Below are 26,825 nucleotides of genomic sequence, written 5' to 3' on the forward strand. Positions count from 1 at the left end.
TCAGGTTGTATGTTTTAATTTATAGTTTTTACCAATAAAAAGATTAGTTACAAAAAAAGAATCTCTATACAAAATCAGGATTTCTTTTTCCTTTCACAAAGAGAATCCACTGTCATGTCTTGCCTTGCCAAATCAAATCTCAAATAGCTTGCGTAGCAAAAATTATTCCAAGAGAGGTAATCCAGACAAAAATTAATAAGATTATCAGCTTCTTAAATTTGCTTGAAAGGAAGAACGTAGTGAACATTTGGCCTTGAAGAATTCTAAACAATACTTGGAACCTTCAGAAAGACTCTTGCTCTTGGGCATTTGAGCTGCTGAAAGGGCGTGCAGGATACTAGCTCACTTACCATGAGATTCTTCTTACACTTACGCGCGCGCACACACACACACACACACACACACTGAGTCTCCACTCCTGCTTAGTGGGTGCTAGGGCGACATAATAGGAAGAAGGGCTTTTAAAATTTCACAAGTAAATTTTATTGTGGCCACAGGTCAACAGCAGAACACGTGACAGCTGGGGTTCATATTCTCCCCGTCTCCTATGTTATCATATAAATTAAATATGGAGAGGTACACGCAAACAAACCTCATGAAAACCAAGGAGCTGTTTTCAAATCGCCATTTCCTAGAATGACACACATCACTGCCTCAGAGAGGGGCAAAAAGTCAGCCTACCAGTGCACAGCGCTTCCTGTTCAGAACCACTGGGCAAATGGACGCGGAGCATGGCAGCCACTCAGCACTGCTCCTAGCAGTTCACTTTCAGAATAAAAATATAAAACGAGAAAACTGTGCGAAACATCATAGCCTTCAAAATAAAAACTATTTGGTGACAAGCCTAGCTCTGATGGAAAAAGCCCACGTGGTTGGGTGGCGGGGGAGACTTGTGGGTATTGAAGTTGGTCTGATGTACCTTCATGACTCAAAATAAAAAAGCCCTTCAAACACAGATGAATCTAAAGCCATTACAACCCAGAATTATGTGATTCACTTAGATGTGCTTATAACACCTCCTGAAATAAGACCGACATACAAGGAGCTGCACCCTCCTCACAACTAACTGAAGCATATGGCCAAGGGGGTGAAGACGGGGGGCTGGTTTACCCCCCCAAAAAAGAGACAGCTTAAACAGGGTTTAAAGCTCTCCCATCCACTCTACTCAATAAACACATACCCAGCATGAGAACAAAGTAGAATCAATGACCAGGCGCCTTTCCAAGACAGCTTCTCCCTGTGGCTAATGTGAGCTGGAATTTTCTAGCACAATGCAAATCCACTACTCTGGGTACACACAGCGCCCTACGCAAGATGTCTACCCCAGGTTAAACCCAGACCCTATGAAAGGTGCAACTCCACTAGAGTTTTGATCACTTAACTTAGGATAAAAAAACACCTAGCAATGACTCTCATGCCTCATTAATACCGATCTGGAGTCCTCACTGACTCAGCGGTGCTTTTTTTTTAATCAGAATAGCTGATGAGGTGGCAAACAGTGACAACTGGCAGCAGGTCACGGCAATCCCCAAGGCCAAGGAAGCTCTTCGTCCACTGCTCTGGCTTCTGCCCTAGGGTTACGGCTCTGCCACTGCGAAACATCGTGAACAGGTCTCTGTGGCCAAGCCATGGCAAAGGTCAATAAATAAAGAGAGCTGGTCAGAGGCAGAACCATTTTACGGGCAGACTGCTCTAGTTGGGAACCTGGGGGAGGGGAAAAGGAGGAAGGAGATGTGTGTGCGAGGAAGAGGTAAGAGCCCCGTGGACAGGGGTCTGGTGACCCAATGCCAGACACCCAGCTTGCTACCGGCAGAGCCGGACCTGCCAAAACCCATCACTCAGATGGAAAAGGAAGAAAAGACATCAAAAATAATAGTAATAAAAATGGTAATACGGCCAGTTCTGAAATTTGCACAGCTGATAATTTGTTCTTCTTAGCAGTAAGGACTTGAATGAGAATCATGAAACTCGAGGAACACTTTTTTTTTTCCCCAGGATTTAAAAAACTGTTGTCTTGTTCTGAAAGACTACATTCAGTGTGGGTCACATCCAACAGCATCAGCTAGAACTCAGTGGTGAAGGTCACCCTGAGCTGGGAGGAAACGTCATCTGAGAGGAGAGGCTGGTGGGCAGACCAGAGGCCGCTCCTTCACTGGTCCCCGAGCCGAAAGCCCTGGCCCCAGTTGTGTCGACCACCTCCGCCATTCTGATCAGCCGCTCGCCTCATGCTAGCTGGGGGCACGCCAAACCCCGACACCCCTCCTCTCCTGCTGGGTAGCCAACGGTACCTGGAGCAGAGTGGACGAGACACAAAATGAGAGAAAACCACAAAGTCATTTCCATGTAGTTGTCCATCCTTATCTCCCTTCCCGGGGTTCCCATGGCATCTGTCACATCGAATTACGTTCATCTGTGGCCATGGAGAAGCTGAGGACAATGTTATTTAACTCTGTCTGATGGCTCAGCAGGAAAAGAATTCACCTGCAACGCAGGAGCCATAGATTCGATCCCTGGGTCGGGAAGATCCCCTGGAGGAGGAAATGGCAACCCCCTCCAGTATTCTTGCCTGGAAAATCCCATGGACAGAGGAGCCTGGTGGGCTTCAGTCCAAAGTCCTGGTGGACTCCATGCCCTGATCACAAAAGGCACTCACTTTTTATGATTTTTTTTTTAACAAAGGTTTCACACTAACTTCACACTCTAATTTTTTTTTTCCTGATAACAAAAGCAATTTGTGTGGGAACAGTAAGTATGGAAACAAAAACATTAACACCCACAAGCCCAGCAACCAGAAAGAACCATCTATATAGCATTTGGTTTACATGAATATGGAGCTACCTTGCTCAAAGGACCCTAAGTAAACTCAGTTCCAAGGACAAATCCGCAACCAGCACCTAACAGCATCTCCGTGATGCAACTGGGTTCTTCGTGTCCATCAAGGGACAGTGGAGAAGGCCGCTTTCTGTCTTGGAGTTTAGGCATGTTTTCAAGTTCATTCATTGTGTGTCCTCCAACCATTCATGGTGGGAAAGCTGGGGCCCAAAAAGGTTAGCTGATTTCCCAACTTACAAGTTAATAAATTCAGAGTCACAGAACAGCTAAGAAAATGTAAACCCAGGACTCTATGTTCTCAGTAGTTTTTCCAACTATTTCCCTTCCTTGATTACTAGTCAACTGAGCATCTATTTTCACCTGTTCCACTTATTAGATCCTGATGGTTTGATTTTTGGCTTGAAGCACAGAGACTGTGATCTGATATCCCGTTTTAAACCCCTCATGGCACCAAGGGCTTCCCTGGTGGTTCAGATGGTAAAGCATCTGCCTGCAATGCGGGAGACCCAGGTTCAATCCCTGGGTTGGGAAGATACCCTGGAGAAGGAAATGGCAACTCACTCCAGTACTCTTGCCTGCAAAATTCCATGGATTAAGGAGACTGGTAGGCTACAGTCCATGGGGTCTCAAAGAGTTGGACACGACTGAGCAACTTCATTTTCACTTGGCACCAAAAACAAACCACGAGGGGTGACTTGCCCACAGCAGAAAGCCTAAGGAGCTCAACTTTATCATAAGGCATTTCCCTCACACTGGATACTGCTTGTTTAAAAATGCATCTCATCTTCACAACTGCCCTACAACAAGGTACCATTATTACCCTATTTTATAGATGGGAAAACTGAGGCAGAACTGAGTCGAGCTCTTCTGAAGTGACAGGCAGGATTCAAACCCAGGCAGCCTGACTCTGGAGCTGATACCCCATCCTACACCTGAGTGCTTGATTCAGATGACAGCAGTTAGTGACCAAAGTCCTCATATCTTTATATATCAACCCTGTTAGCTGCACGCTCCCTCTCCAAAAAGACAATTAAACCCCTTGTAAAAACAAAAATAACAGAAGAGGATCTGTCTACCTTTTTTTTCCGGCCATCTCTCTCAGCATGTGGGATCTTAGTTCCCCAACCAGGGATCGAAGCCCTGCTGCCTGCAGTGGCAGTGCATTTTCTTAACCACTGGACAGATAGGAAAGTCCCTGTCTACTTTCCTAAGCAGAATGCAAAACAGTGATACATCTTAGAATTCTATAATTCACATCTTCCCTTTTAAACAAATTCAGCTTTATCATTAAATCAACATGTATTTCCAAGCACTGGTTTCCCAACATTCATAACGTTCTGGCACAAATAACATCCCTCCAAAGTATATAATAAATTGGAAGACTTAAAAAAGGCAACACCAGGGCTGTCTTGCTTTGCTTCTGACTCTGAGACAATATGGAAGCCATCGCCACTACTTAAACAGACAGTGAAATTAAATGCAAGTAATTAGTATAAAAAGATACCCAATTATACATAATCAACAAAGATTTATGATAATTTCAAAGCAGTTACTGCTTCTGTAAGGAGCTCCATTTTGTCATCTGATCTTTATGCAAAATTTCACAGAAGGGCTTCCGCCAACAGGGAAGGCTCATGAGGAAGGCAGGCTCCAGTGGGCTGTTGGTTTTGCCACTAGAATCTCATACATGTTGTTGCCCACAACTGAGAAATGTCTCCAAGCCATTAAATCAGAATATGGCCATTTAAAGTAAAATAACTCTTGGCTGCCCCCCAAAGCAACCAGTTTTGTTGGTTTTTTTTAATGTTGCATCTGCCATCAGACTTGATAAACCTAGATTAAAAATCCAAGCCTGCTATTATTGTGTCCTTTGATAATTAGAAAGCAGATTGGTCATCAGGTTTTTTTTTTAGCCTGAAGGCAACTCAAGACTCAGACGAGAAGTTTCTTTTCACGTTCTTAATGAAGGGGGAAGAAAAGATGAAGAAAAAGACACACATACACAAGAGTGTACTTCTCTATATACTTCACAATGAAGGACTTTCAAATACCTTCCTTTAACCTATGAAAGTGAGGGGTAGGGGGAGGTACTCAAGTTTTATTGCCCTTATTGACCCCTTGGAAGAATGGTAAACTGCAGAACATTAAAATGAGCAAGATGTGAACAGGGGTTTTTTTTTTGCTTTATTTTTAAGCTTCTAAGTGCAAGCTATCACCACATGTGCCTGACCAGAGATCAGGAGTGACTGTCAGGCCGGCTGCGACACCAGATGGCGATTTTTCTGGCCCCTTCTCCAACAGCCATTTGCTTCCCTGACAGGACGGTCACACAGCTTACACACATAAGTGTCAGCATCTCTGAGCGGGTGGGAGTGTGTATCCAAATCCCGCCCCCCTCCCCGCCCAACTTCAGGAGTGAGGCTGAGGGAGCTTGCATCTACTGAGCACCCACTACTGTGCTGGCGAGGGTGAGCCCCATCTCTGGCCGTCCTGTGTGACGGGGCCGCCCGCAACTCACAGACTTGAAAGAAGCTGGGGGCAATTTACTCAGTCACTTTCCCAATACCTAAACTGGTCGACGACGGGAATGGGACTCTGACCCAAGTCTGCCTCCAAACCAAAGCTGGGCCCTCAGCCTCCTCACTAAGTACACCCTGCAAGCAGCAAGAACAGGCAGCAGGACACAACCCTCCAGTCTCTCACTGTAACACTGAAAAGTCCTTTAAACGTTCTAGTCTGTGATACTGAATATAAAATGTTTTAAACTGCTAACCAATGAACCTACTTACCCTCTTACACCTCCCTCAGCTGAAATCTCGGGTAAAACTGGCACCTCTGTCACCCTGGCCCCCTGATGCTCACACTGGAGCCATACATGTGCGTCCCGCGCACTCGACAGAGCCCACAGCTCCCTGATCTTCTCCTGCAGCCTGGATTCAGGCTCTTGTTTCCTTGACTGTTTAAGACACCACAGAGCTCACTCTGGAAAGCTGACCTTCACCTTGTAACCCTGAAATAAACATAGCCCTTCTTGAGTTTTCCCATGGCTGACCTACAGGCCATTTCGGAGTTTTATAGATACAAGAGGCTCCAGGAAAAGAGCGGGCCTCAGCTTGCAGTGACCAAGGCAAGTCCCTGGCTGGCTCACCCTTTCTCCATCAGACAAAGAGGGAACTCCTACCCCTCATGGAGTCTTTATCGGGAGGCAGATGAACATGGGAACTGTCAAATGAGAGGGGGTAGACACACTTACAAAAACTGAGGCGTGGATAGAAAATTCCTCCCTCCCAAGTCCATCGGGTATCTGAACATGAGGAAGAAATAAAGATGTCCAACAAGATTTCCAATTAGCTCGTTGATGACCCTGCAAACAGACAGCCAGATGAGTTTTAAGACATTCAAGCAGTAAATTGAGCCACAGCAAGTTTTACCTAATAGCAGAGGGAAGAGATCCCTCGTGGCAGCTCATTTCTGGTCCCTGGGAGTCTGTGACAGCTCAACAGTGAGCCCTTGTGCAGTCTGAGGGGCGCACACATTCTGAATGAGAAACAAAATTGGTCCTCTTGAACCAATGGTGTCTGGGCTACTCAAGGCCAGCTGCCTCTCTGACATCTCTTTCAAGCCCCAGCCCATTCTCAAAACATTGTTTTTGCTACTTTCCTGCGTCAGGAAGGGGTGGAGGGTGGGGGGAAGTTGTAAGCTTCTGAACGCTTTCAGTCACAAACACCGTATTTGCAAAACAGGGGTATATTTGAAGGCTGGCAAGAGAGAGTCACAAGAGCAAGGAAGGATGAAAAATGTCCACTCCTTCTGTTCCTGGAGCCACAGATCACATCTCCCTCGCCTCTTGTGTCCTGGACTGTAAGACACCACAGAGATCCCTCTGGAAAGCTGACCTTCACCTTGTAAACCTAAAATAAACATGGCCCTTCTTCAGTTTCCCCATGGCTGACATATAGGCCACTTCAAGGTTTTACAGATCCACTCTTACTGTCTGTCCGCCTGCAACATCATTCCTGTTAGGGACCGATCAATGTCTACAACTGCTCCCAGACCAAAGCCCAGGACTTGCTCTGCTCTAAACAGAGCCTGTTTACCCAATTCATTCCCTTCTGCCTAGGGATATGCAGCAGAAGTTAGAACCCCATAGAGCAAAGACGTCATCAGGTTAAGAACTAGTACTACCAAAATCTGTTTTAAAACATTAAACATATTTTGAAGTGTAAGAAATGGGAGTTCTTAGAAGAGCTGCATCTTGAAATCTTCCTTCCGAAATTCTGAATGGATCCTTTCAAGGTTTTCCTAAGCCTCAGGTCTAATTCCAGATTAGAAATCTGACCCTGTTTGGCCCAAACTTTCGTACTATCAAACCACTGACAAAACTTCCCATCTGAGAATCTGTGCATTCTTGTGACTGGCGAGCAGTTTCCAAGGCGTTCTGGAAATGCTTTAAAAATAAAAACATGAATTTTATGCACAGAGGAGACAGCTCGGATAAAATTAGGTCTATACTTGCTCAATCTGGACAGTGAATCCAGAAATAAATATTTATTCAAAAACACATATATGGAAGCTATCCTGTGACAACAAACTAACAGCAACAAAAAACCATTCAGTGTTAAATGTGCTTAAAGCCCTGCGATTTTAATCAATTACATCCAAATGAAATTGTTTCAAAAGCACCATCAGTGCTGAGAATCTTCAAAGTGTTATAGAGATTAGGGAAGAAAGATTAATAATGGAAGTCTTCCAAGGGTTAGTTTGAAATTGAATAAATCTACCATCACTTACGAGCCTCCAATGATATAGTTGAATCCAAGGATAACCCAAGGCAAATAACAAGCCTAGGAGAGAATATGCAGAAACGTGAATATACACCTGCGGAGGACACAGTTGCCAGGGGGCTGAACTGGGTAAGGTCGTCCTGACAAGGGTTCTTATACATCCTTTGGAAAGTCACTGCAAAAATTCCTTAGCTCAATCTAGCATCACTCCTAGTATACTTGAAACTTCCCATCTAAAATTATACTTATTCATGTGTTAGCAACTGGAGAGACAGTACTTTGTTCATAGTTTTCAGATGCAATACAGGACCTGCTGAATTATAACAAACAGCTTTAGAAAGTAGATGAATGGCCTGTGGATGCTAATAAAAAAATGGTCCATAATAGATTCACAGGAAGGCTCCAAGCCAGCAAATTGTTACCAATCAACTATAAAACAGCTCATTGTTTTAGGTTCTCCTTTTACATATTTCACGGATACTTTGAATCCTTATCAAATTATACATCAGTATCTTGAACTAATACTCTCCCAAACAAGATAGCTCTCCAGAGGCATTCAACATTTGAGCCCCTGTGAAGAATTTATAAACAGAAATCTCAATTAAGTAGAGTTGGGAGACCAGAAGGGGGAGCTCCCACGTCCTGTTTCAACAGCTGAGCCCAACAGGAAGAAGACAGACTTCTTTCCTTATAAGGACTCAGCCAATGGAAAGCTTTGTTTATCACAGCCCTCCTGACTTCCTTTTCCTCTCTCTATAAAAGCACTCTCCTACCACCGGCTACAGGGACTGGGATGTGGCTTGCTATGGCAAGCAAAGCTCTCTACCGGTCCGCAGTAAACTCGTCTTGGCTGGAGATAGATCTGGAGGCCTATTTACTTGAGGTTAACACCCCTTAACAGAGTCAAGACATCATACTTAAGAGCTAAGGGAGTTACAAGAATATCACAAATTGGGAAAGAAAGGGTTACACATCTAACTTACAGGCAGAATTGTGGTAAGGACTGTAAGAAGAACACAAAATATTTCAGAAGCCCAAAGGCAAGACCAATTCCAGGCAGGAGAGGAAGAAATATGTTCAGCCCCAACTCAGATTAAGAATGGGCAGATTTACACGAGGAAGAAAATCAAAATGATGTTACAGGTGGAAAATTGTGAGAGAAGGTACAAAGGGAAGTGCTGGGGGGGCAAAAAACCAATCTGTCTCAGCTTAAGTGTAAAATACCTAACAGGGGAATGATAAGAAGAGATTTTTAAAGGGAGGGCTCCATCTTATCCTTCCTTCCCTCCTTCTACCACACTCACAACCAGGAGATCACTCAGGACACACGCCTGAGGGGCCTGAGGTCCAGAGGGAGTGAGGTCAGCAAAGGAGGCGGGGTTGACTAAAGAAACCCAGGGGAGCTAAGGAGGGAGAAGGGGCCTGCTGATGGTTTACTGCTCTGCAGTGACCTCTGCCGGACATGTCAGAAAGCACACCTCTGGGCTAACGAGCGAGATCTCTGCAGAGATGGATGAAAAGGCAATTTTTCCAACTAGGTCAGAGTACCTTAAATCGTGTTCCAAACCAAAATGACACAATCATGTCTCGATTCAGCTGGGCCCAGACATAAAGTACTGACATGATCAGAGGAATCATCAGCAACTGCAACAAAAGAAGCGAACATGTAAAGATAAGGCTAGAAGGAGGCTGAGCGTGAATCTCTTTTTTTTTTAACCTCTCTCCTCCAAATAAATTCTCACATGGCTATTCAAAATGCATTCAAAATGCAGAAAAGAAATTCAACTCACCACAATTATAAATTGGCCCTTTTACTTAAACACGCAACGCATGCTTTAAAACCCTCTAATAAAATACAATTACATTATTTGGGATAGATTCAGAAATACCAGGGTCAAGTTCTGTTACCTGAAAAAAGTGTGTGAAAAGCTTTACTTATGGTGTATTCTCAATTTTAAAAAAATACACATCCATGTACATGCACAGAAAATACTGGAAAACCATCATTCTCAACGTTCACACATAATAAAGAAGCCAGAAATGAGCAAGGAAAGTAATGATTTAGGTAACTCACATTAGAATCTTCAAAATACCATATAATTAATGCAATGTAATGCAATTTAAACTTCTTTCGAAGTTTAAACTTCTGTCGAAGGCCATTAACAGTAAATCTGAAACATACGAAAGGGCAAACAGTTTCAAGGGATACTTACCTGCATATCCATTGCTAAGCCAGTAATCTTGGTTCGTCAAGTTAAAGATCAGACACAAACAGAGCATTCCACACCGAATAAAAGTTCATCTCATTCCAGTTTCCGGAAGGAAAAACACTTCTCTATAGTTCAGGTTGCTTAAAACAGCCCAGAACACAAAGATGTCTAATCACTGTTACTGTGAGCACGCTATTAGACTCTCCAATGGTGAAGAAGCAGTAGAAATTAACTGCTTTGGCCCATGATTCAGTTTGGTTGCCTGTGTCCTCTGTGCCCTGCCACTGCAATTAGGAGATGGAGGGGCCTGTGCCCCCTGAAATAGCTAATGCTTTTACTCTCATTCAGGGCTCCCCAGCACAGGTGAAGTCCAAAACAAGCTTTTTATCTTCCCTGAGAGGAGGGGAAAGGGCGTGCAAAGTGCTACACTTTTCGGGCTCTTGGCCAGGTTTCAGTGGAGGCTGAGCCCCAGAGCCATTCTGAGCTCACCAACTCTGCACAGGGCTGGAGCTGACAAGCTCACCCCTTCTGCCGCACTCACCACCTGGGAAGGTCCGCAAGCCTCAAGGCTGCAGACAACCGCGGCTGACATACAGCAAGCAGAGAGGCCTGCCAGGTTCTCAGAGTTGGGTCCTCATAGAGGGACTGAATTACCAGATGGCGCTAAAGTCAGGAAAGGATGCTGGCTGTAAATTAGTTTTCTGATAGGGACCACAGCTTTCAAAAGCTGCCCCGTGACACGGACTCTCTTTGTGCTGCAGTCAACAAGCTGTCACACCCGAGAATACAGAGAACAGGAAACAAGAAGAGGGAACGGTAATAAAGTCCACCAAATGTGGAAAAACCCCACAAAGACAACAGCAAGAGCAGGCATCACTCTGGGGCTACGTGATTTACAGCTGCTACTGAAAAGCACTTTATGATTCTCAATCATTAACTACAGTAAAGAAAGACGCAAACAGCTACCACTGGAAATGCTCTACAGATTACTGCCTACTTCCCCAAACCTGAAAAAAAAAACACAGAACTGGTTATTTCTGGCCCCAAGTAACAGATGAAAGGATACCACGATGCAAATCCAGTTGAAGAGGAGCATGAACAAATAGTCCGCTGGCCTCCCATCAAAAGCGCCTAGAAACAAAAATAAGACAAATGTCATGGTTCAGAATTTCAGAACAAAGAAACTTCAATGTTGAGAAATACTTCAAAAAACTATAGAGGAAGCAAAAACATGAGAATATTTTTAAATCACTCCTCGGAAACAAAATAATATTTTTTTATAACCTAAAACCATGTCTACAGTAAAACCCTGAAGTAAAGTCATCTGGGTATCAAGGCTAATCTGTGCCCTCTTGATTGAATTCCAGTCTGTTACATGCTCTGCTCGACTAGCAGGAGCCAGGAGAGATCCAAAGGGACAGTCAGGTCACAGCTACTGAGACCCCACGCCCTGAAGCCCCTCACAGCCTGCTAGCTGGCCTTTCCTTCTCTGACTCATCACGAGATGGAGGCACACTTGTGATTGCCTGGTTCATCTCTTCTTCACCCATTTGCCCGTAAGCTCTGTCGGCAGGAATCACGCACATACTGCCTACCGTTGTGACTCCTCCCCACGACGAGGCTGTACACACACACACACGCTACCTCTCGGTCCGGACACACACACACACACACACGCTACCTACACACACACACGCTACCTACACACACACTACCTACACACACACACACACTACCTACACACACACACACACACACACACACGCTACGCTACCTCTCGGTCCGGACACACACACACACACACACGCTACCTCTCGGTCCAGACACACACACACACACACGCTACCTACACACAAACACACACACACACGCTACCTCTCGGTCCGGACACACACACACACACACACTACCTACACACACACACACACACGCTACCTACACACACACACGCTACCTACACACACACACACACACACACGCTACCTCTCAGTCCAGCACACACACACACACACACGCTACGCTACCTCTCGGTCCGGACACACACACACACACACACGCTACCTACACACACACACACACACACACACACACGCTACCTCTCGGTCCGGACACACACACACACACACGCTACCTACACACACACACACACACACACACGCTACCTCTCGGTCCGGACACACACACACACACACTACCTACACACACACACACACACACGCTACCTACACACACACACGCTACCTACACACACACACACACACACACGCTACCTCTCAGTCCAGCACACACACACACACACACGCTACCTACACACACACACACACACACGCTACCTCTCATTCCAGCACACACACACACACGCGCTACCTACACACACACACACGCTACCTACACACACACTACCTACACACACACACACATATATGTGTGTGTGTATATATATATATATATATATATATATATATATATATATATATATATATACTGAGACGATCCAGTCTCCATTTTCCAGGAGCTCACACTCTAGCAAAGGACAATGATGGTGGGAAGAGCAGCGGGAAGCCACACCTTTCCGCAGCCTTGATCCTTCCTTCTCCTCCCCCAAGTGAGGGAGAAGGAGAAGACCTACACCCCCTTTTTACAGACGAGGAAGTAAAGCTACCTGACCGAAGCCACGTGGCTTTTAGAAGCAGAGTGAAGGCTAACTACTAGTTAAGTGTTCTTTCTGCTACACCACCTACTGGGCTCTGTCTCATTACTGGGCCCTGTCTCATTACTGGGCCGAAGAATGGACATCGGCCCCGCTTTCCCTTCTAAGCTCAGTCCTCACGCCTCCCGCTGGCAGATTAGGAGAGGGGCAGAGAAAAGACTCGAATGAGGGCACGGTCCCTCTATCTCAGCCACTTCCCCTCCCCGCTACACCCCATCACAATGACATGACACAGAGTCCGCTTCTTAAGAATAATCCTAACAAGCTAAAAAAATACAAGAAACTAGTGAATATGACAGAAGAGAATCAGACTCACAGATGTAGAGGACAAACTGGTGGTTACTAGTTGTGGGGGCCAATATGGAGTTGAGGAGCAGAAGGTACAAACTACTAGGTGTAAAACAGGCTCGATGGTGTATCGTACAACATGGGATATATAGTCAATATTTTGTAATAACTATAAATGGAAACCAGCCTTTAAAACCTAAAATTTTTTAATTAAAAAATAAATTCAGGCTTCCCTTATGATCCAATAGTAAGGAATCTGCCTGCCACGGCAGAAGACACTGGTTAGATCCCTGGTCTGGGAAGATCCCACGTGCCATGGGGTAACTACGGCATGTGCCACACTACTGAGCCCACACGCTCTAGGCCCGTGGACTGCAACGAGAAGCCACCACAATGAGAAGTCCACGCAGCACAGCCAAGTTGACCCTGCTCGCTGCAACTAGAGAAAGCCCAAGCGCAGCTACAAGGACTCACCGCAGCCAATAAATAGACAAAAATGAAGTAACAATAACAACCTAACAAGTATCAGAAAGGCAGAAAGAAAATCTACCTAAAAGAAACTAGATTTCAGGCAAAAGTCGCTTCTCTTTTCCTTATCCACCCCCCACCCCACCTCAAAGGCACACCCCAGCCACAGCTTTAAGGATGCTTAATGGGAGGGGATCAGGATGATGTACCAGAGCTGAAACTCTTCACAAAATCTCTAAATTCTAGTAACAGCTGTGCTTCTTTTGCTGTGGTTTTGGCTTTGTGATTTCTAAGGAATCTTTAGATTGAATATTTAAAATACTGTAATTACATAAACTACAGTACTGTATTATTTGGCAAGCTTGCAACTGGAAATTTACAAATTAACTGGTCTTCAAATTGCAGTCTTCGAGTTTCACATCAGAATCCTTATAAACCAGCCAACACTGCTAGATACTTAAAATAGCCAAGCGGGAAAAAATGCAGGTGGCAAACATTTGGTCGCAATGGTAGCTTGAAACTGTATGGTGGAAGGCAGACGGGGGTCAGTAAACTGGGTTCCAGTCCTAGCTGTGTTTCTCAAACAGCTTTGTGACCTGTGGGGCATGTCACCACCTTTCCAGACCACTGTTTTCTTGTCTGTGAATTAAGAGCGTTAAATTGAAAGACCTCAAAAGCTCCTCTCTACATGAATGCTTGTATAGCATTATTCATAACAGCAAAGGAGAAAACAAGTCAAATGTCCATCAAGTTATGAATGAAACAAGGAAATGTGGTAAATCCATACAACAGCATCTTCACTTGGCAATAAGAAATGAGAGGGACTTCCCTCGTGGTCTAGAGAAGACTGGACTCCCAATAAGACTCTGCGCTCCCTATGGAGGGAGCTCCAGTTCCATCCCTGGTTGGAGAACTAGATCCCACATGGCACAAGTAAAGATCTCGAATGCTGCATCCAAGACCCAGTATAGCCAGATAAATATTTTAATAATTTTTAAAAATTAATAAAAAGGAATGACGTGCTAATCATAGATACTACATGGAAGAACCTTGAAAACACCATGATATGTGAAAGAAGCCAGTCACACAAAAGACTGTAGATTATATGATTCCATTTATAAGAAATTCTCTAAGAGGCAAACCTAAAGAGGTAGAACATAGGTTAGTGGTTGCCTGAGGGCTGCAGCAGGGTCAGGGGAAATGAGACTGAATAGAAATGGGGAATGGCTACAGTGATGAAATGTTCTAAAATGGATTATAGCAATGACTGCATAGCTCTGTGAATATCCATTGAGTTATACACCTTAAATGGGTGGAACTGTATGGTATATGAATTATAGATCAATAAAGTTGTTTTTAAAAATGCCTCTCAGGGGACTTCCCTCATGGTCCAGTGGTTGAGAATCTGCCTTCCAATTCAAGGGACATGGGTTCGATTCCTGGTCAGGAAACTAAGATCTTACATGCTGTGGGGCAACTAAGCCCACATGCCCCAGCTAGAGAGCCCATATTTCGCGGCTCAGACCCAACACAGCCAAAATAAAATTTTTTTTAAATGCCTCTAAGGACTTCCCAGGCAGTCCAGTGGTTAAGACTCCTCACTTCCAATGCAGGGGACCTGGGTTCAATCCCTGGTTCGGAGACTAAAAGCCCACATGCCACTCAGTATGGCAAAAAATAAATAAATCCATATTTCGGAGAAGGCAATGGCAAGCCACTCCAGTACTCTTGCCTAGAAAATCCCATGGATGGAGGAGCCTGGTAGGCTGCAGTCCGTGGGGTCGCTAAGGGTCGGACACGACTGAGCGAATTCACTTTCACTTTTCACTTTCACACATTGGAGAAGGAAATGGCAACCCACTCCAGTGTTCTTGCCTGGAGAATCCCAGGGACGGGGGACCCTGGTGGGCTTCTGTCATGGGGTCACACAGAGTCGGACACGACTGAAGTGACGCAGCAGCAGCAGCTGTATATTTTTTAAAAGTTGAGTGTTTCCCCATGACTGATTCATATCAATGTACGGCAAAAACCACTACAATACTGTAAAGTAATTAGCCTCCAATTAAAATACATAAATTAATTTTAAAAGAAAGAGTTGAGTGTTTCACTTACAGAGACTAAGTCTAGGTTTTTACTTGCAACAGTGTTTTTCGACACCAATTTAGGAGATGTATACACTTCAGCCCAACTGTGCCTTAAAAAACAGGGACTGCCATGTGACAGAAATGAGGGAGATGTCGCGATAAGTGAGAGGTACACCACCCAGCCACACAGGACATGAACAAAATGTGGAAACTTCTGCCATTGTATCTTTGTCACCTATAAAATGGTGACGCTGCTGCTGACACCCCACGATGCTCCTGTGGGGATTAAAAATCAAACAATCTAAGTGCCTTGTAGAATTCTGGCACAGTTACTACCTACTGAATGTTTACATCATTATGCCATTTCTTTTTTTTTTTTGTGGCCATACTGTGTGGCTTGTGGGATCTTAGTTCCCTGACCAGGGACTGAACGTGGGATCCTGGCAGTGAAAGCGCTCAATCCTAACCACTGGACCACCAGGGAAGTCCCTGAGTCATTTCGTTATGTATGCTGCTGCTGCTAAGTCGCTTCAGTCGTGTCCGACGCTGTGCGACCCTATAGACGATAGCCCACCAGGCTCCCCCGTCCCTGCGATTCTCCAGGCAAGAACACTGGAGTGGAATGCTAACTGCCCTCAAAATTCCTCCAGTATGTAAATACACAGATTAGCAAAACAGACAAAAACAACACGTAAAAAAGCCAGGGATGACATACCTGTTTCAAGTCGAGTAGAGTACTGATATAAGAAGTATAAATTGACCAAGTACAGAAATCCAGTGCCTGGACCCACGGGGAAGTAAAAGGTGGCAGTGATTGGCCTCCAAATCTGTCCACATCAAAATAAAACATAGCTGTTAGTTTCTCTAAGCTGAGGTGTTTTTTTTTTTTTCTTCTTTTAACTAAATAAAATTAACCCTTGCAAAACATTCTCCTCAGTGATAAGAGCTATCACCAATATAACTTAAGAAAGCAACTGAAGAAAAGTTTTATTAGCTACAGTCCCATCAACCTGCAAGTCCATGGAGTTAAAGTGAAGTCGCTCAGTCATGTCCAACTCTTTGCAACCCTCTGGACTGTAGCCTACCAGGCTTCTCCACCCTTGGGATTTTCGAGGCAAGAGTACCAGAGTGGTTTGCCTTTTCCTTCTCCAGGGGATCTTCCCGACCTGGGGATCGAAACCAGGTCTCCAGCATTGCAGGCAGATGCTTTACCCTCTGAGCCACCAGGAAAGCCCATGAGGTTAAGATGGCATCATTTAACAAACAATAAATACTTCTAGACAAGTTGAAAACAATACAACAGAAGTATATAGTTAATCCTTACTAGGATCAGGCTTACAGCTATGCCTTTCACAAATGAATTACAGGGCACTTCCCTGGTGGTCCAGTGGTTAAGAATCTGTGCTTCCACTGAAGGGGGCATGGATCTAATCCCTGGTTGGAGGAACCAAGATCCCAAATGCATGTTGCATGCTAAGAGCTTCAGTCGTGTCCGACACTTGCGACCCCATGGACTGCAGCCTGCCAGGCAAGAATACTGGAGTGGGGTGCCATGCCTTTCTCCAGGAGATCTTCCCAACCCAGCATCTCTTACATCTCCTGCATTAATTAGCAGGCACGTTCTTTACCACTAGCGCCACCAGAAGTCCAAGATTCCAAAAATAAATAAATAATTTAAAACTGAATTACAGTATCAGGACTTCCCTAGTGGTCCAGTGGTTAAGACCCCAAGCTCCCAATGTAGTCCAAGTACTCAACTGAGTGAAAATGAAGTGAGTTGCTCAGTCATGTCCAACTCTTTGCGACTCTAAACAGTCCATGGAATTCTCCAGGCCAGAATACTAGAGCAGATAGCCTTTCCCTTCTCCAGGGGATCTGCTCAACCCAGGGATTGAACCCAGTTCTCCCGCATGGCAGGCAGATTCTTTACCAGCTGAGCCACAAGGAAAGCCCAAGAACACTGGAGTAGGTAGCCTATCCCTTCTCCAGCACATCTTCCCAACCCAGGAATCAAACTGGGTTCTCTTGCATTGCAGGCAGATTTTTTTACCAACTGAGCTATCAGGGAAGTCTGTAAATAACATTTTGTATCTCATTCTTGTCTAATTTACTGGGTAACACCTCCAGAACATCAAATAGTAGTAGCTGAAGATGGATGGCAGCCTTCCCAGACTTTTGGAAAAGCCAACATAATGCTGGCTTTTGGCTTGACGGCTGTCTTACTGCACAAGTATGAAAGACAGGGTCCCTACATCAAGGAGGTCTCAATAATGGGGAGCCTGTTCGAAGAAGCAAGAGTGGGCACAAGGAAGGGAACTTTGGTCTCAGAAAAATGAGTACAAGCTCCCAAAGAACTGTGAGAGCACAATAAAGGAATGGATACGGCTAATAATCTGGGTGTGGCTGGAACAGAGGGCATTCGTTGTGGGGCCTGGCCAGGCATGGCTGGCAGGTCACATTCTCCAAGTACAGGACTGTAACTCTCTGAGCTTCATTCCCAGTGGGGGAAAATGCACTTTTCATACCGTGAAAAGTCACTTTCCAGCAACCCTGTGCTTAAACCAGTAAAACAACACAGGTTAAAATTCATTTAGGTTTATTCGCAATTTTATCACAGAAACAGAACAGTCAGACAGAAACAGTCCTGGAAATGATTTGAAAAGACAAGAGATTTCAGCCAGGGCTTACATGTTATCACTCTTCAGCCGCAGTTTCCACTGTCAAAGAGGAATGATAGCCTCTTTGGTTTCATCCATTTTGGTCAATGGTTTTAAAAATAAAATAATGTGCGATTATGTTCATGTGCATGCCCCACTTCAAGAGGTGGATTTTATAGATGAGGCAACAGGATGAGAAAAGGTTAAGCAATAGCTAATAATTGGTAGAGCTAAGAAAAGTTTGTCCCAGACAGCCAGACTCTGGAGTTTATGACACTAAGCCCCTATTTTTACAACGCCTCTCACAAGTGACGTCATTATTATGAGGTATAATTAAAACTGGTAAAAATTTTCAGTACTACTATTCTGCTTGTAGAATCCTCAAATGAACTGAGAGCAAGCCCACAAATTCACTCTCTGCTTCAGGAAAACACTGGGGGTAAAAGACCAGAAGCAAGGGAGCTGAGGCCTTGGCTCTGAGGAACCCGTGGAGCCCTGGAAACGTCCAGACCTGTGAGCCTGCATCTTCATCTACCCTGTGACGTTTGTCTTTGACTCTCTCCTTCCTTGACTCTCAGATTTTGTCAAAGCTTGCAATTAAGAAAGTAGATGCAAAAGGAAAGGTGCTTTACCAAAAAAAAAAAAAAAAAGTGTGGGTGTACTATCATTACAATATCTTTTAGAAGACACGTGCTGACCTGGTTTTTACAAATCCCCATTTTAATCTACCCCCACATTCTTCTACGTTACTCCAGGCCTGATTTTGGAAAAGAAACCTTCAGGTTTTTCTGACTACATTCATCATTAACACTGACGACACGACACTATTTTTAGCCACTGTATGCACCTGTGCTTTGGAAATCAGCAACTGTCAAAATACTGCACTTCTTTTCCCAGTTCATTAAGCTTACCCTTGAGTTATACTTGTTCTCACTGATCTAAGGGACTTGGAATTATCTTTGTGTTACTTTAAAATTATAACATGAAAACACCAGGAGATAGTTCATCATTTCAGAAGGACACAATGTAATTAATATATTTCTGAAATCCCCATTGAACAACGTACCCAACTAAATGTCCTCCTCTCCTTTAATGGGTATGGAGACAGTTAGGATAAGGAAATGGCTTTATTTTCAGGGCTGGGAGTGGTAAAGGCACTTTTTCGACCCTAGAGAGCCTGCACTGATTCCCTGATACCTAAGACGCAGCCAGGGGCAGTGCAAAGGGCATGGGATTTACATGCAAGCATCTTATTTGAACTCCACAGAAACCCCAAGGCAGGAAGCATCACCACTCACCTTTTCCAAGTCCCTTAGATCAGTGAGAACAAGTATAACTCAAGGGTAAGCTTAATGAGGAAAGCTAGGCCCCTCATTAGAGTTGAGGTATCATGCCCAGAGTTCCTCACTTAACGAGGGAGAGAAGTCCATGTGCTCCCTGGCATAGAGGCCTTCAAAGAAACACGAGACACTGTTCATCAGCGTCAGCTACTCGTCCAACAACTTCTGATGAGCGTGTAGTTCAACCATCCCTGAATAAAAATCTCCCAAACAATGTACCAATGTGCTACTGAAATCATTACAAATGCCATCCAGAGTCTAGGACAGTTTTTTTTTCTTAACTATCAAAAACAAAAAATTTTCTGAAACAGTAAGGACTGGTTGATTTGGAGTTAAAAAAAAAAATTCTACATGGGTCATCAAGTAAGAAAGAAAGAAGAGCACCCACCTGCCAAATGCTGGTATTAGCAAACTCCAGCTTTCCCCTTTTTTTGGGGGGAGGGGGCAGGGGCAGGGGGAGGGAATACTAGACAGGCAAGAAGAACAAATGAAAGGCACTCAATTTCAACTGTGGACTTTAAACTAGCTATTCAGTTCAGTTCAGTTGCTCAGTTGTGTCCGACTCTCTGCGACCCCATGAATTACAGCACGCCAGGCCTCCCTGTCCATCACCAACTCCCAGAGTTCATTCAAACTCAGGTCCACAGAGTCGGTGATGCCATCCAGCCATCTCATTCTCCGTCGTCCCCTTCTTCTCCCGCCCCCAACCTTTCCCAGCATCAGAGTCCTTTCCAGTGAGTCAACTCTTCACATGAGGTGGCCAAAGTACTGCAGTTTCAGCTTTAGCATCAGTCCTTCCAATGAACACCCAGGATTGATCTCCTTTAGAATGGACTGGTTGGATCTCCTTGCAGTACAGAGTCATCAATTCTTCCCTTAGGTATATACGTATGCTTCTGTTCACCAAGAAGTGTTCACTATTCATCCGAGTCAAAGTCAGAACTCCCCCAAAAACCTGTTACCAGAAGAAAGGGTAAATAAATGGTGGTGTGTTCACACAAGGGAACGATACAAGAATGAGCAATCTATAACCATGCACAACAATGTGGGTGACTCAAACTGCTGAAAAGAGGCTGCTGCTGCTGCTAAGTCACTTCAGTCGTGTCCGACTCTGTGTGACCCCATAGACGGCACCCCACCAGGCTCCCCCGTCCCTGGGATTCTCCAGGCAAGAACACTGGAGTGGATTGCCATTTCCTTCTCCAATGTGTGAAAGTGAAAAGTGAAAGTGAAGTTGCTCAGTCATGTCCGACCCTTAGCGACCCCATGGACTGCAGCCTACCAGGCTCCTCCATCCATGGGATTTTCTAGGCAAGAGTACTGGAGTGGCTTGCCATTGCCTTCTCCAGAAAAGAGGCTAGACACACAAAAATAAATGTTTGTGTGATTTCATTTATGGAAAAATTAAGAAAATTGGCAAAAACCATCTACAGTATTACAAGCCAAGATAGTAGTTACCCCTGGAGATGAGAGTGACCAGAAGGGAGCAGCAGGAAGGTTTTGGGGGATGCTGGCAATGTTCTGTGTCTTGCTCTGGTTGCTAGCTATACGGCAATTATTTAACATATATATATATGAAAGTGAAAGTGAAAGTCACTCAGTCATGTCCAACTCTTTGCGACCCATGGACTATATAGTCCATGGAATTCTCTCGGCCAGAATACTGGAGTGGGTAGCCTTTCCCTTCTCCAGGGGATCTTCCCAACCCAGGGAACGAATCCAGGTCTCCCACATTACAGGCAGATTCATTACCAGCTGAGCCACCAGGGAAGCCCATATATATACATATATCCTGCTTGTATACTGTAACTCAACAGAAAGTTTAAAAATGAAGCTATGAGCTAATGGGTAACCTTAGCTACAGACCATAGCAGAACCGTGTAACGTGGAGAGTGCTGCAAAGGAAGGATTTAAAAACTGTACATACCAGAACACTTGCCACTAAAGTGCTAAATTCAAACCCTGAAGCTACTTCTATGCTCAGCCCCCAGACCAAGTTCATTCCCCTTCCAGTCATGTGTCTTATTATATAATTCTTCCCCAGCACACTCAGGGGTCAATCTGCTAGGCTTGCTGTCATCAGGCTACATGCGATAATGTGAGCGAAAGCTTGGCAAATATGGCACCAGGCCCGAACACCGATTTGGCTGGTGCCAGCTCTTATTATTCCTGGAAACAAATTAAGAAAAATTGACAGTTCATATCTTCTCATTTCCAGTCAGGATGCTTTTAAAAAGAATTCGGCAGTTACATAGTTACATTTCAATTACAAATTAAAATTAGAATATTACTGCTCAAGGAGAGAAGGCAGCAATGGCAGGAATTGGCTAATAAATAAAAATAGGCACTATTTTTTAATCGATTATCCACCAGACTATTTACTGGGCACTTCACAAACATTTTTCCATGTTTTTATATAAGAGAGGCAGGAAGTAGATGACATTTTTCCTTGATTTGAAGATATTCATTTTTGTTTCCAAAATTAGGATGTGCCTTATAATCAATACATTCATTTAGTGTAATTTGTACTTTCCTACTCTTTCAAAAATTAAAGGAGCATGTCATAATCAATGGAGTGACAACAGAGTTAACTTACAGTATTAAATTATCCCCACTTTCAGCGAAGAGAGGGCTTCCCTGGTGGCTCAGACAGTGAAGAATCTGCCTGCAATGTGGGAGACCCAGGTTTGATTCCTGGGTCGGGAAGATCCCCTGGAAAAGGAAATGGCAATCCACTCCAGTATTCTTGCCTGGGGAATCCTGGCAAGGATATTCTGGCAATTCCCTTGCCACCAGGATTCCGGGATCCTGGTGGGCTATATAATCCATGGGGGTCACAAAGAGTCAGACATGACTGAGAGACTAACACACTTTCAGTGAAGAAACTGATACTCAAAAAGGACAAACAGCTTTCCTGGGGGCATGCCACGAGCAAAGGGGCTGAGCGAGGCCTGGGGACCATGACTCAACTGCTTGAAATCCACGGTCTTTCTACTCTCACAGAAAAGGAACAATAATTTGCTATGCCTGGTTAGAAAGAAATCACGCTCAAAAATGTTTTGTTAAATACTTCACTGTGTATTTTGGTAGATATTATGCAAAGGAGTTGAGAGAACTATCTGGAACTCACCAGAATAGAAACTGAAACGGCAGCTGTCTATCAACTGGGATAACACTGACCTCAGGATGACTGTGGGGGCTCAAAGAGGTAAACTATGAAGAAGCCAACACAGATGGAAGGCGGTGATGTTATTTTGCCCAAAGAAATGAAACATCCCCATGCGGGGAGCCCTGAAAGACATTTCCGAAACCACAAGGGCAGCAGCAAATTGCCATCTCTCTTCCAGTAAATCAGGGACCAAGATGGAGCCATTTCATCCCTGTGGACTGGCTGGCTGATAGGTGTGAGATGTGAAGGATGAAGAACCATGGATGACAGCACAATCAGCCTCAATACACACCTACGCCTTTCCATCCACCCAAACTAAGGAACTAGCATTCACACACACCTATGCCTTTCCATCCACCCAAACTAAGGAACCAGCATTACAAATGTCAGAGTTCCAAACCACCAAGCGTCTCACAGGAAACCCACGGATAAGGGGGAAAAGTAACCTTTCTCACTTCCAACATGAATTCACAATTTTAAATCGACCATCCCCAAGTGGTTCAAAGATGCAGCTTTTAAAGAAAAAATGAGCCTCTTGTAGGAAGCACATCACACACTGTTTGCCCCCATCCATCAGTCTCTCAGATGTGGTTTTTCCTTCAACTGCTTCAGCTGAAATGAGCTCCTCCAGGTGGGTCTGAAAGCTAAACTTGTTCAGAAAGAGCAGGAGTCAGAGCAGCAGAAAGAAAGGAAAGATACTGGTCTCTCCACACCTGGGCAGTCAGCGCACGGTCCTGCCTCCTGCCAATAGCTGCTCCCCCTCCTCAGGATAACAAGTCCACAAGAAATAACCCAAGGAAGGTGGGAAAACTATGCAAAGATGACCTTTCTGATCAGTTCACCGTTTTTAACATTATACACCTGGAATCTATTAGAGGGCTTCCCAGATGGCGTTAGTGGTAAAGAACCCACCTACCAACGCAGGAGAGGAGCCTGGTGGGCTACAGTCCATGGGGTTGCAGAGTCGGACACAACTGAAGCGACTTGGCACAGTCTATCAGAAAGATTTGCTTTTACGAAGCTGACTACAGAAGTAACCAAGGTTTTGCAAGGAGAGCCGAAGAGCCGGTTTTGACCAGGCCCTTCTCATTTATGACCATTTACGATTTACAATCATTTATGACCCCTGCACATTACCTAACATGCCACTGGGCACAAAGTGCACAGCATTCACCCAGGCAACAAACATTTCACCGAAACAAATAGAAAAGAATATGCAATTCTGGCTGCACACTCAGATCATACTCTAATACCCAACTGCCTTACTGAACTTCACCTGGATGACTACAGGATCTTTAGACTTACTATGGCCAAAATATAACTCTTTATCATACCCTCCTCCACCCCTCAAACTCGGCCTCCCTAAACATTCCCGATCTCAGAAAAGAGCTCCACCAGCCACTCAGTTGCTCCCGTGAAAACAGTGACCTCTTCGAGGTCTGCTTCATCACCCATTCATACCCTTTGCATCCATTAGGCTGCAATCTTGCCCACTGCAACTCCCAAACCTATCCACTTCTATCTCTGAGACACCCTGATCCAAATCACCATCTTTCTTGCATTCTAACTTGACTTATCTCTCTGGTCCCGTTACCTAGCCCTCCCTTGCCCCCATTCACAACACCAAGTCCATCCCACAGAGCTGTTTACTCGCTAAGTTGTGTCCGACTCTCTTGTGACCCCAGGGACTGTAGCCTGCCAGGCTCCTTTGTCCATGGGATTTTCCTGGCAAGAATACTGGAGTGAGATGCCACTTCCTTCTCCAGGCAATCTTCCTGATGCAGGGATCGAACCCTACATTGCAGGCAGATTCTTTACTGTTGAGCCACTAGGGCCTCCCCTCACCCCGCAAAGAGTAGCCAAGAGAATATTTCAGTCCTTTGCTCAAAAGGCTCTGCCTTTCTAGTGCCTTCAAATTAAAGTTCAACCACAAAACCATATACGCTCGAGCCCCAGCCTAGTTTCCATCTTTGCTTTATTGTACTTGCCCCTGGCTATCTCTCTGTCCTCCCTACTAATCCTCATCCTTCCCACTGACTCTGTACTAACCATTCAGCCTTCTTCCTGATTCTAATTCCTGCCTCTAAGCCTTCCACTTATTATTTCTTCTTCTTGCAAGCCAGATCTTCCCAAAGCTGGCTCATCTTTCAGATTTCAGTTCAAATATACTCTCTGAGGCCTTTCTAGAATACTCTAGCAAAGTCACCATCACATGCCTCTCTCTTATTTTCTTCCTGTTCACTGTTGTACCCCTCATCCCCAGCACTGGTTTCATGCATTCAACCAATAAGTAAGCACTTGCTACTTATTGCCAAACACGGATCTAGGTAACAAAGACAGTAGTACACAAGACAAGTGGTGCTCGTGGAGTTTTATTCTCTGAAGGGAAGCAGGCTAACAAACATCAAGGGGTAATATGCAGCAAGAAAAATTATGGGTAAGGGAGACAGAGTGAAAGAGAGGCCCTTCATAGGGCAATCATAAATGCCAATAAGGTAGCATTTGGGCAGACTTGAAGGAGATAAGGAGGTAAACTGTGCTTATTGTCCTAAGCAGAGAAACATCACGTGCAAAGGTCCTGAGAAGAGATGGAGTTAGGTGCTGAAGAAACAGGAAGGATTCCACTGTGGAGCCTAATGTAAAAGGTGAAGAGTGGTGGGAGATGAGCTCAGAGAGGCAGCAGCAAGCCTTGCAGGCCAAAGGACTTGAACTTTACTCAATCAGTTGAGAAGACATTAAAAGGATCTGGGCAGAAGACTGACAGGACATGGATCGATGTTTTAAAAGGATCACTCTATAACTGTCTAGAGTAAAGACTGAAACTAACAAGGCTGGTATGATAATGGCTTGCAACAGAGAACAAAAAGGGACTGCATTCTGGATATCTGTCTAAAGTAAACAGAATTTGCTAAAAGACTGTGGGATGTGAGAGAAGTCAAAGATGACTCCATGAATATTAGCTTGAGCTCCTATAATAATGGAGTTGCTATTTACTTCTAAGGGAAAGGGTATAGTGTAGAACACATTAAGTCTGTGATGTCTGTTAGTCATCTAAGTGGTCATTTCAAGTATATGGTTGGACATACAAGTCTGGACTGAAAGTATGTATATTTGTATTTGAGAAACTTCAGCTTGTAGAAATGATTTAAAGCCATGAACTAAATGAGATCACCTACAGCTAGGGAGAATACAGGAAAGAGGTCCTGGGGTACACCGCAGTATTTAAAGATCAGGAAGATGAGGAACCAGCAAAGAAAACTAAGAAATAGCCAGTGAAGAGAGAGAAGACAAGAGAGTGTTACCTACAGTCCAAACAATGTGTTAAAATTAATGTCAGATCTTAGTATCCGACCTGCACTGATTAAAGATTTAAATCACAGAATCCGGTGAATAAATATAAACCTCTAGAAAACTAACATTCGCTTACCACGAATATTACCCTGGACTGTTTCCTTACTGCTTAAAAAAATAATAAATAAATAAGGATTCCATTTCTGGAGCAATTTACTCTTTACTTGGTCCTTCATAAGTTCAACTACGACCTGCCAGATACTAAGGACCTGGAAGACACACAAATAAACAGACTCACTCTTTGCACCTCGGACTTTCAAATCACTCCTGCTGGGAAGAAACTCCATTAACATAAAAAGAACTCGGCTGGTGGTTAAGCAAGACGACGTCCACATGCCACCCACGTGGGTGGCAGAGCGAGGTCGGAGGGCAGGTGCTGCAGGTGGCCCCAGCCTGCCACTCACTGGCGTCCCACAGACGGACAACTTATCAGTCTTACCTTCCCACTGCCGCCTTCTCGGAGCACAGAGGGCGGGGAGCACAATCTTAACAGAAGGACGAAATCAGTCCCTTCCCACCGGGCCAAACCGTGGAGCCTCCATGTCTCCAGCAATCCAGGCCCACGCTTGGCCCCCTTGGCCAGCAGTCCACCCGTCCGTCCACCCGACCCCCGGACCAGAGAACCCCGCCCTAAACCGCGGGAGCCTCTGCACTACAAATCCCACCAGGCACCGCGCGTCCGCAACCGGCCAGTCTACGCTCCGCCGCGGCGGGGCCACCTGGGGTCTGTAGGCGCCACTTGCCCCGTCGTCGGTCAGTACCTGGAAGCGATAGAGGAAGGCTTCGGGCCAGAGGAAGAAATAGGCCGGGCTGATGAGACCGAGCTTGCCGACTAAGGGCACCGCGACGGTGGCGGCGAACCAATAGCGCGTGATGGTCGGGATGCTCCTAAACCAGTCCCCGATATCCGACATCTTCGCCTCTTCGGTAGC

The 26,825-nt window shown here is 44.9% G+C and overlaps 1 protein-coding gene across 2 annotated transcripts; it reads right to left on the reverse strand.

The window, feature by feature from the left end:
- On the reverse strand, positions 1 to 26,807 carry DERL1 (derlin 1). 2 transcript variants are annotated; one of them, XM_055431752.2, is made up of 8 exons: positions 26,655 to 26,807; positions 16,092 to 16,203; positions 10,893 to 10,957; positions 9,830 to 9,856; positions 9,165 to 9,260; positions 7,624 to 7,676; positions 6,086 to 6,196; positions 1 to 2,288 (listed from the first exon to the last, which is right to left on the reverse strand). In XM_055431752.2, exons 1-8 carry the CDS (start codon positions 26,805 to 26,807, stop codon positions 2,150 to 2,152), a joined length of 756 nt encoding a protein of 251 aa, XP_055287727.1. In that variant the 3' UTR covers positions 1 to 2,149. The 2 variants fall into 2 exon arrangements, with proteins under 2 accessions (XP_055287727.1, XP_088700936.1); XM_088844810.1 differs by lacking the exon at positions 26,655 to 26,807 and adding an exon at positions 26,333 to 26,464.
- Positions 26,808 to 26,825: the final 18 nt, after the last annotated feature.

Source organism: Moschus berezovskii, chromosome 16 (assembly GCF_049115385.1).
Source record: "Moschus berezovskii isolate FMDL1 chromosome 16, NW_MosBer_1.0, whole genome shotgun sequence".
NCBI lineage: Eukaryota > Metazoa > Chordata > Mammalia > Artiodactyla > Moschidae > Moschus > Moschus berezovskii.